The sequence below is a fragment of the Typopeltis vanoorti genome, chromosome 15, assembly GCF_054136105.1.
Source record: "Typopeltis vanoorti isolate ZY-2024b chromosome 15, IOZ_Tvanoo_1.0, whole genome shotgun sequence".
NCBI lineage: Eukaryota > Metazoa > Arthropoda > Arachnida > Uropygi > Thelyphonidae > Typopeltis > Typopeltis vanoorti.
In genome coordinates this window covers 1,998,088-2,010,355 of record NC_143563.1, presented here as the reverse complement: position 1 = coordinate 2,010,355, position 12,268 = coordinate 1,998,088, and the positions used below count along the sequence as shown (strand labels likewise).

At 35.6% G+C, this 12,268-nt stretch overlaps 1 protein-coding gene across 1 annotated transcript in view; it reads right to left on the bottom strand.

Moving 5' to 3' along the window:
- LOC150098309 (uncharacterized protein C05D11.1-like) overlaps positions 1-12,268 on the bottom strand; it is a 287,991-nt gene that overhangs the window by 28,417 nt on the left and 247,306 nt on the right. Inside the window, exons 16-17 of the mRNA XM_090405135.1 lie at positions 7,524-7,667; positions 1,163-1,323 (exon numbers count right to left, since the gene is read on the bottom strand). Of these exons, the coding sequence (XP_090261261.1) occupies positions 1,163-1,323; positions 7,524-7,667 (305 nt within the window). The remainder of the gene's footprint in view (positions 1-1,162; positions 1,324-7,523; positions 7,668-12,268) is intronic.

Here is a 12,268-nt window from a genome sequence, read left to right as displayed (position 1 = left end):
CTCAGCAATTTCATGCACTTTGACTCGCCAGTTATCCAATACCATATCGTGCACTTGATCAATGATTTCTGGTGTTGTTACACTTTTTGGATGTCCTTCATGTGGATCATCTTCAAGGCTGGTACGACCACGTTTAAACTCAGCAGACCATTTCTTAATTGTTGAAAATGAAGGAGAAGAGTGCCCACAAACTTTTATGATCTTCAAATGAATTTCTTTTGGCGTTAAACCTTCTTTACAAAGAATTTTATAACCGTATGATACTCAATTTTATCCATTTCAAGGGATACAAACAACACTTTTTCTTGAGACAGCTGTATGAAACAAACTACTTGATAGAATTATTTGCAATTTCACATGGATGCTTATGACAGACGTACGAACTTAGAAAAAAAAAATCTTGCTAATAGTGTTGCCATCTATAATCATGGCCAAGAACTTTTCAGACCACTCTAATATAGATAGCTATATAGTTCTCTATATGTATATTATGCTGGGTTGCCAGAAGTGGTTATGAGTACTTCGTCAATGAATGAGTTTAAGGAGAGATATGATAGGTATTGTGAGATACTTATCATGCCTCTCTAGCGTGAATAATGAATCTTCAGTGACGAGTCTTCTGACTCCATGGAGATACCTGTATAATAGTAATATAGGTATATAATAGACAGCCACTGTATACATTGTTAGCTCAGAAAATAACCATAGGGCAGGGCTAATCCAATGAACTAATAATGTTGATCAGGTGATTCATATAGGCATGAAAAAATACATGTGGGTTGATGGAGAAGCAAATCATTTTGTCAAATTTGTTGGACTTGTTATAAGTATTTATTTCTATTTTATTTATATTTCGCTTGGTTTTCTAAGAATTTTCTTTTGTTCACTGATGATCATGAGATCATGCATGAGAAATACCCCTGATATACATTTTTTACGATAGTGATAGATACATAAATAATTTCTGAGCATCCTTGGAATTATCTGCCCTTTCACGAATCCAACATTATTACTTTTACATATAGAACTCTTCTAAACAAAAATATTATAATACCTATAATAAAGCCATCTCTAGATGTCACAAGCATTAAAAAAAGGACACATTAATTTCATTATTAATTTTAAAAAAATTTAGTTACATTAACATGTTTTAAACTATTACCTGGTGTAATTAATATCAACATTCCTGAAATATGCAAGCAGTGACTGCTGCGTAACCATCGGAATTGTCATCTCTTTACCAATTTCCTCAAACATCAAGCTACTGCAAGCAGATTCTAACAATGATTCATCAAACTCTGTTGTTCCATTAAGATGAGATTCCTATTGCAAATACACACGAGAAATAAATTAGAATGTGCTTTGGAAAATTTAAACTCACTGCATTATTGCCAATGATGCAATCAGTATCTGATTCACCTTAACACATATTTAAGTAATGCAAATGAAACATCCTAAATAATGAAGGTAATTTTCAGAAAACCCTGTGATTTATTTTAATGAATCATTCTTCCAAAATGATCCTCAACTCATGCAAAGAAATGTTTCTGATTTTGGATGTCTGCAATTTTAACTTATTTTATAAATTTTGTGCAGTTTTAATCCAAATGTTATGAGTTGTAATAGCAGTGCAATTACAGCTCACCATAGCTGTTAATCACATGTTTCCTATTAATCTGCCTCTCCCATAGAACATTCTGGTTAGCAAGTGACAATATATACACACTGACAATGGAATTAAGACACACATTTCCACCACAGGTATTGCACTTTTTTTTCATTTGGAAAGATTCAAATTTAAAACTCATCTAGAATACAGGGAGTCTTTATAACAGCTTTTCAATTTAAGGTGAATTTGACTGCATATCAAGATATCAAGATTTTTCATTCTGCAAACAGATCACTCAGCAAGAGATCTTATGTGATTAATATACATAATACACTTGTCTCATTGCACAACAGTAAACAGACATAATTCTTTTGGTTCAGTTATGTTACAACCAACTTGTAAAGCACTACTACCTTGTAAAGTTAAAACTGTTAAATGTAACAACTTTCTTCTAAAATTCCAGTGAGAGACTGGAAGAGTATTTGCTGTTAATAATGATCCTTCCCAAATTGCTCATCTACCCACTAGCATACCATATTAGCTTCTCTGCATCATCCTTAATCCCTTTTTAACCAGATCTCCTTCAAAACATACTGTAGATGTCTGTTCTCTTCTTGGTAACTCAGACCATAACTTCATTCAAGTTTTCTTTTCTATGGAAAGTCCTTCAACCAATCAGTCCCAATTCAACACTCTTTCACACCACAATGATGCCAAATGGGATTACCACTGTGATTTCTGTTCCTTTCCTTGGACTGATTACTGTTTTTACAATTCTGATCCAAACACCTGCTCTGACAGAATAAAAGAAACAACTGTCACTGAAATAAAGGCCTTCATTTCACTCAAAATCCATAACCACTATCCATGTTCTCCAACAAGAATGCTGAACACAGTGCAACAAAAAATTGGTATATCACAAGTGGCTCAACACTAAAACTCCTGATTCACACTAAGTTCACAAGAGATGCAAAAAGACTATCAGCAACGCAAAGCCAACTTTGAAAGGACCGAGTAAAAACTTGCCTAGAGGAAGTCTTTTGGTCCCCTGTACGGACCATTGGGTGCAGCTTCATCTACACAAAGGCCTGAGATTAACATCTCCAATTTTGTTATCAAGCCTAAATGATACTTTCATTCATAATGTGATCTATATAGATGATGAATAACAGCAGATAGTGTACACTTTACACTAAATTTACATCAAACCATCTTGCTGTAACAATGCAATGAGCCAAAAACTGGGTGACTACAAGGCAAGGCTATAGGTTCTTCACCTTCACTGCATTTTTTATTTTTCATTTATTTATACATATATATATATATATTTTTTTTAAAAAAGAATTGAATGACATAAACCGAGAGAAAAGGAAAAAGGTTTAATAGTATCACGACTAGTTTTGGCTTTTTTTTTTTTTTTTTTTTTTTTTTTTACAGCCTTCTTCAAGTGTTTTTATATAAAAGAAAAGAAAAAATCATTAAACATTGAAGATAAAAACTGTAAACAGCACAGGAAAGTCAGTATACATATTTAATGCGAAAATGTTGTAGTTAACGTATTCAAAGCCGTTCCCTCGTTGGTCGCATTATTGGGTGAATGCGTGCGTATAGCATCTTGTGAGCACCAGTATTTGATCACAGCAGAATGACAGTCTGGGAAGTTGTAGCTTAAATTATTATGTTAAAGGCAATATATCTATACCATACATAAACTCAGTTTCCCAAAAATTAGCGAAGGTTCTCAAAAAATATAACATTAGAACTTTATTTACTCTGCTTCCTAAGATTTGCTCTCTAGTGAGCCGTCCAGAGCCTAGTCATCACAATCTAAAATATCCTGGTGTGTATAAGATATGGTGTGACTGTGACATTCCTTACTTTGGCCAGATGGATAAGTCTATTGAATTGCGTATGGAGTACAGGAGGGACATCGCTTACAAGAGAACACGTGCCAGTGCTTTATCCTGCCATATTCTTTTTTCGGCCGATTCTATCTAACAACATTTTCCATTGCCGTGACCAATTGGAGAGAAAAATTGTAGAATCTAGAGAAATCATCCTTAACCCTGTACATTTAAATAATAATTTAAGCTACAATCACCCAGACTGTCATTCTGCTGTGATCAAATACTGGCGCTCGTGCACATTCACCCAACAATGTGACCAACGAAGGAACAGCTTTGAATACGTTAACTACAACATTTTCACGTTAAATATGTATAGTGACTTTCCTGTGCTGTTTACAGATTTTATCTTCAATGTGTAATGATTTTTCTTTTCTTTTATATAAAAACACTTGAAGGCTGTAAAAAAAAAAGCCGAAACTAGTCGTGTGATACTATTAAACCTTTTTTCCTTTTCTTTTGGTTTATGTCATTCAATTCTTTTAAAAAATATGTTTAACAACCAATTAAATGAACCATGCATATATATATATATATATATATATATATATATATATATATATATGAAAAAGCTTTAATGACTCTCCTCGGATTGTGAGCAGGAAACAACTAAGGCATTAAAAGCGTAGTTAAATATTTGAGAACCACAACTGTTTATGTTAACTTTAGTGAGGGAATTTATGTTAGTAAGAGAGATCTACCGGACATATTACTAAGTCTTGTGCCAATATAGAAATACTTGTGGCACAGTCATAACAAATAAATTTTTCAGTGTTCATAGGCATACGACTAGTAAATAGGAAAGGTGGATAAACATAGTACACAATAGAATAAGTAAGAAAGGTTATGAAAGCAAAAGCGCACTGCCAATTAGAATAAAGATATTACAATAACGCATTAATCATTACAAAGGCGCAGTAACCAAGCACGCTTATAAATAGCAAACATGTTACAGAAGGTGTACTTGTTTGGAAATACTTCATGTGGAAGGCTGTTCCATAAGACAGAAGTATATAGAATAAATGAGGAAAAGAAGGAGGAAGTTTGGTGTATTTGCAGCTGTACTGAATATGGATTTGGGCAGCTGTTGCTCTTGTTTCAACAGGTCCAACAGAAAGTGGAGGAATGTTGGTTTCCAGTTCAGTGAAGCAGTGACGATGGAAGTACCTGTTGAAAAGACAGAACTGAAACAGTGCTTCTGTGAGATAGAGGTTGAAGTGATATTGAGGAGGGTTTATCTGTAGCTCTCTTCTGGACAGCATTGAGAAATTTTTGAGGTTTAAGTTCATCACCACAAACATACAAACAGTATTCTAAAATGGGCAGATTTGGGATATAGAGTTAAGCTGGATGGATGAAAAGTAGCACTGTAAGAAGAATATAATGCCTTCTCCTTTAGAGGTTGAGGAAGATAATGATGCTCGAGTTTATGCCAGGTAAATCTCAGTCCAAGGAGAGGAAAGAGATCTTATGTGGACCAGAATTGGTGTAAGATCACACCTTGTTTTGGATATTTTAATATTTCAGATGATTTCTTAAAAGCTATGGAATAGAAATTGTAATTTACATAGACCATTTCAGTTCATTGTCAAATAAACATGCTTGAATTCTGTTATGTGTGCTGCCAATTCCTATTTATATTTTCTTTTTTTTTTCTCTATGTCCATAAAATGTTTTGGCATGTGTATCTCTCCTGACCTACCTGTTCTGTCTTGTCCTACCTAACACAAATAAGTACAGATGATCGAAGAAGCATCTGTTTTCTTAAGTAGCAGATGGGAAAGAAGTTTTGAATGCCAAAAAAGACATGAAATTTTGTTGAGCAGGAAGAAACCCAACTTTAATCCTTTATTGATGTACTGAATTTGAAATTTTGTCTGTGACACATCAAAAACCAAATGTAGGAGAGATATACTACTCTGTTTTATGTAGTTTACATACTAGCATTATATTATATCATGTATAGAAAACTTCTTCCCAAAACTAATCTGTTATCTGTCAAGCGCTCAACATTGTCAGATATTTCTGACAATGTTTCTGAATTTTTAAGGACTTATTTTTTTAATAGAATTTCTGGAGTTAACTGTGAGATATGGAGGAGAGGCAAAAGCAGTTGACAAAATCACTTTGCCTACTCCTTGGCAACTCTGTATGTAGCAATGAGCTTGTTAATGATTTTTCTTTTAAAGCCAGTATATGTAATTTTTTTAAAAAATATTTTTTTATGCATTAATGGGATTTTGATTCATAATCTGGTAGGAAGAATTTTTTTCCCCTTTGGTGATAACAATCTTGTAATTGTATAGCATTCTTTATACAATTACAAAGGGTGTTATTTCCTCTCGTGGAATGCTTTTGGCCAGGAAGATCATACACATGCTCAATAAGACCTTTCCAGAATCTTATAAGTATGTTTCGGATATGTTATTACAATGAGAATGAAGTGTTGAGTGAGTGTTATATGATGTATTCAATACATTAGACCAGGGGTTCCCAACCTTTTTGTTTCCTAGAGCACATTCTAAAATACTGGTAGGGCGACGGGCACCATTTATTTTTTCAAGCAAATTTTTTAAATTCTTTTATTAAATGAATACATACAAAGTTTACATTATAATCAAATGTTTTATTACTTAAAAATTTACATTATATAAAAATTTAAATATATATATGTAAGTTAGTGGATTAATATTAGACAGAAAACTGACTTTCAGCTCCCATATCAAGACCCTCTGTGCAAACACATCAAAAACCATAGCCCAGCTCTATCTGCTAATTAACAGAAACAGTAAGCTGAGCACTAGAATCTATGCTTCACTGGCCTGGAGTCATACTGCAAATACTAAGATTCTCAAATTACAACATATCCAGAATAAATGTCTCAGAATGATCCTGGGTGTCCCATGGTTCATCCGAACTGTCCAGCTAATCTGGGACACAAATGTCCCCTATATTTACACTTTCATGCAGACTATAGCAATCAAATTCTTCTCAAAAGCATCTGTGCACCCTAACAAACTGATCCAACTGGCTGCAGATTATGACGCAATGGATTATTTCAAACATAAAAGATCTAAAGCCATCCTGAACTTCAACACTGAGGATTAATCTCCTAGCCCACTCAGGGCGAGCAATTAGCTCATAAACTTTCTCCACTCACAGTTTCTCTTAAGACAGCAGGGAATATGAAAAGCTTTTGCTTCACCCCTTATGTCAGTAAAGTTGATAGTATCTTTGGCATTGCATTTCATTGGCCAGTGCTTCATAATTAGGAGAATATGATGATATTTTTTTATTATTTTTATTATTATTATTCGTGACACCTCCAAGGAGTCCGAAGACTCATTGCGGGAGGATACCTACAACTGTCTCAACCACTACACCGAACCTCTACTACGAATCATCTCCATCAACGCCAATGGGAGAAAAACCCTGCTACCTCTGTATGAGAGAGGCTAACTCACTTCCGATTAAAATTGGCCAGATAAAGATTTCTCTCGTCGCGACGAGAATCGAACTTAGACCTATTCCAATCGAAGGGTACAATGTACCGTTGTTCTTCCAGTTGTGCTACGTAGACACGCTAAGTAGACACGCATTCGAAGTTGTTCATTCCAGTTTAAGAACTGGAATGAACAACTTCGAATGCATGTCAACTTTACATCGTATGTGTTTAATACTCGTCATGTGTCATTAACGCATGCATCATATAGCATGCCATGAATTGTTGCGTGATGTGCATGTGATTATTTCAAACTATATAGCACACGGTGAACAGCGGCGGGCACACACAAATTGGTCGATGGGCGGCATGTTTCCCGCGGGCATAGGGTTGGGAACGCCTGCATTACACTGTTACTGCAGGTGGTAATTATATAAGCATTTATGTCACAATGGGATTTGAACCCATAACCTGAAGGCTGCAAAACAGAGATACTATCAACTCACCCAACCAGAACAGAATTTTTTTTTTTTTTTTTTTTTTTTTAATTCAAAAATAGGATATTTACCACAATGTTTTTAGCCTCCTGATATGCCTTCAGCAAATGTGTAGACTTCTGCAAATTGAGATATATGAGACCCTTGTTAGGTTCAACAGAAATATTATAGTTGTATGAAAGTCCCTTTCCTCTAATTGTTCTCCACATAGGTCCCTGGAAAAAATTAATAATTTTAAAAAATTGAAACATTTAAATGTTTAAAAATTTAAACTAAGTAAATTTAAACATTCCTTAGGATAATTTTAGATACTTTTACAGATAGCTTACATTTTTATAGTAAATTAAACTCCTCCATTGTTAACCTCTGTTTAATTGCGCTTACATTTGTATAATGCTTCCCTTGGTTAAGACTCATACCCCTTCTCTCAAACCAACTTAAACTTTTAAAATTTAATATGAGAGTTGGAGAAAATATGATTATTATGAATTTGATATTAAATACTTAGAGAAATATCGTGCATAGCATGTAAAGGGTCTTACATCTTATCAACAGGTTCCAATGTGGAAACAAGCAGCCCAGAATGCAAAGAGCCTACGTCGTTCCATTTTGCGAGCACAAGCATTAAGTAAGTAACTGTAGCCTCAGTTTCTATAGAAGGGCAGCTGAATATTAACTACAGATCACCTATGGAAATCAATAGTAGAGACTATAACATTGAAGGTGACCAGGTTATCCTTAACCCATTGAAGGATGGTATGAAGATCAGTATTTAAGGCACTGATTGCAGATGATCTCGAAGTTTGGGATGTCTGAGCAATGCAGTTTATTGAATGAGTGAGATGAATGGGGTGTACTATCGTAAGCAAAACTGTATGCTTGATGGTGACTAAGAGTAGGTCAATTATGTACTGGTAAGAGGATAGATGATTGAACAGAACCCAAACACACTCCTTCATTGGTGATGCAGCTTGAAGATAAGAAGCCATTCACAATGACACAGTGAACAACCAGAGACAAAGCTTGCTGCCAAATCACAGAGGATGGCAATTTGCTTAATGGAGAGCAATGCCAAATATGATCAAAAGCCTGGAAATGTCAAGAGCGACAGCACATTTCCCCAAACCTTTTTCATGATGTATCCAATGCTGGACGATGATTAAATGGTGGGCCTCTAGGTACTGGAGAAGTTAACTGTCGATGACTTTCTCTATTATTTTGGAGAGGAATGAGGTGATGGCAACTGGCCAATAGTTGGACAGCAGACTTATATAAATCTTTTTTAGAATAAATTGGATATATGCTTGTTTCCATGTGCTGGGATCAGTGCCAGCTGAGCACAGAAGTTTGTAGAGACAATAAAGGTCACGTGTCAGCTATAGAGCACAATGTTAGGGTACATCTGGAGAGAGATGCCATCAGGACCAAAAGACATTTTAAGCATCCAAGTCGTTTAGTATTCTTCTGAAGCCTTTTTACTAAAACTGTGAACTATGGTAGATGCTTAATGGTCTGAAGCTGATGCTTCTAGTATGGATGGATTAGTAGTGTCTGAAAGGATGAATACTCCCAAATCACACAGTGTGCTCCTCTTACCATGGTAATATGTTATGTTATTCTGAGGATGCTATTGATGCATTTATAACTAGCAAAGAGAGATCTGATCCAACCTGGCAATATGTGTATTACTGGGAGCAGGAGAAGTTAATCTGGAGAAGCAGCGTGTTCAATTAACATACTGCTTGATGATTCTATCCCATCTTTTGACGTTGAAGTTAGTTGTTATTGCAACATGATTTGTGGAAAATATGCAAAAACTAGCAGAACAGCTCTGGGATGAAAACATTGTGGGCAGACTAGCATTTCCAACAATTATGGTCATAATGAAGGAAAAATGATCAAAAATACCTATCATCACAAACTCAAGATTTTGCACAGAATTATTTATTCGTATAGAGTTTCCTCTCCTTTTCTCCCCTGTCCCTATTGGGGCGAGTTGAGCCCCATCATGGGGGTTAAGTATTTATGGCTGTAGATCTGTGTGTTCACGGGGCCGGTTTGCCTGCTTGTGGGATGAAAAACGCCAGATAAACTGATGGAAAAAACCCTACTGCTTGCACCCAAGACCAACTAACTTGGCTATGGCTGTATGTGGAGGATCCTCAAATTCCTCATGTCTTCGACGGAAATCGAACCTGGGACACTCCTTCCCGTCATATGGTTGCGAAGCGCACAGCCACTAGGCTAACCGTGCGGACCACAGAATTATGAAAACATTAAACTAATTAATAATGAAAACATTAATCAAGACCAAAGAAGAGTCACATGCCACTGAGATATATGAAATTTAGATTTCTCTAAAATATGGTGCTCTCTAGTAACATTTATTTCAATACCAAATTATATTCACTACCACCACAATAACAGATATGCTGCTAAGATTTCATTGTTCCTTTATAAGAATTCAATTCCTCCATTAGAGCTCAATAGTGTATCATTATATTTGACAACAAGATTCTTCTTCTTCCTCTTCTGCCTTATCCCATCTATTTGGGGTTGGCCTTCTTACATGATGTGACTTTACATATATGATCCCAACCGATTTGTTGTGGAGCCTGACGTTGAAGGGGAGAGAGATTTTTGTCTGTAGAAGTGGGTGTGTTCACGGGGCCAGTTTGTCTATTCTGATGGAAGAAAAATCAAAGTTTCCAGGAGGGGAAAAACCCTCCACCTTTGTATGTGACTGGCTAACTCACCTTTAGTTGAAAGACACTAGATAAAGGTTCCTCACGTCATGGACAGGAATCGAACCCAGGTCTTTCCGACCAAAGGGCTTCATCTATACTGACTGAGCTATGGAGGCTTTACTTGACAACCAGATTGCAGTAACATAAATCAGACCATGTATTATATCAGCATAACTTAAGGATGCAAGACTACTTGCAGGGACTTTATGTGTCTTCTTTATTCTTGGTACCCTGGATTCCAGTCTTGCTGGATTAGCTATTTTGCTGGGCCAACAGAGGTCATATATAATAAATAATCACCGATGCACTGACCCCACTAATTACACTTTTCCCATGTCTCTAAAGCACTATGGACTGAAAATTTATTTGTTTAATGTGCTTTGATGCAAATTTTCATACATTAAATGAAAATTAACCAGTTTATGTTCTATCCCAATGGTGCAGTACTCTAGCCCTTTGATGAATTCATCCTTCAACTCAATTAACTTCTGAAATTTTCACCAGGATTAAGACCAATATTGATAATTTCAGGGTCTGTATAGTGATGAACAACAGATGTGCTTTTGTCAGAGTTCATTCACTCAATCAGATTCTCTTCAAACTTGCAAAATTGTTCATTGAGAAGAGTTTGCACTCTTCTGGTAGGCCTCAAGATGTACTCAGCCTTCAGTCATTTTTCACCACATACATAGCACACCTTATGCATGGAAATTCCAAGGTGTTTCTTCAACAATTGAAGCTATTCCCCTTATATATAGTCATATTTATGTCCTAATTAAAGCTTTTGATGGAATAACTTAAGTCTGTTCAATTAACATGTTGCCTGATAATTCTATCCCATCATTCTGACATTCGATTATGCACAGTACTATTACCATTTTTCATAGTTTTTCTGGAAAATAATTTCAGAATTTTGTGTCTTTACTACTTTATATCAAAAACAGATGATAAACCAATATCATAATTGTAATGCAGTTTCCTCACCAAAACACTGTGGCAGACTTCTTACAACTCTTTTATCTTATCTTGTATTGACATGGACTTGTGCTAATGCTTGACACCACTATGAAATGGACTTTACTTAGATAGAGATAGTTAAATTGAAGCAAAGTAACTTAAGGGTTACTCAAAAGTAACTCTTAAGTTACTTTTGGGGATCAACAACACCTGTAGATGTAAATAATTAAGTGATTGCATGCCACACACAACTGTGGCAGCTCAATGGAATTTCATATGGGCTCTTGTAATTTTGTCTGAACTAAAGGAGGTGGCAGACCATCCTTTCCCAGAAAATTGGTGGTATACCTATATAAACAAACTAGCTTAAACTCAATCTAACAGGTAAGCTTAGGCGTTGATGGTTATTCATGACTTATTTTTTTCACGGTACACCTCACAAACTTTTATCACAAAGATGTTTTATAAACGCTTATATTTCGCTGATTTTCAACTCGGCATCAACAGAGAACAACACACTTGTATATGCGACAGTGAGTGAGTGAAACAATATAATTGCAAAAGACAAAAGATCTAAAGTCCCATCTTTTCTGAAATTCAAAGAAAAGTTACAATCGGCAAAGGCACATCGTATTTATTGACGGGCAAGTTTAGCGCTTCTTCAAGAACAAATCGCCGCTACTCGCACAGAGCTTAGTAAGCTAAACAGCTCTATCACAACTCTACAACAAGAACTAATCAACGTGTTAAATCCTAAAATATGGACTGTCCTACAGCACATCTCCAAAGTTACAGCAAAAAAAGAATTCACAAAAGTAAAAAGCAAACACCTAAAGAAATATGAACTCCTACAACAGTGCCAACATACAAAGTATGGACTGCAACTTCGACGAGACAACGTGGTTCATAAACCTATTGTCGGAAACACTCACTGAAGAAGCCACGAACGCTCTCAGTCTAGGACATAACTTTGCTGTCACGCTCAAACAAATTCCTAAACTAGAAATTATGATGAAAGTAGAACAGGGTATCCACGATCTTCGGCCAATAACGTGCGACTAGATATAGCAAGTATTCTAAACAAGGCTAAGCCTCCAAAAAGCAATATACCA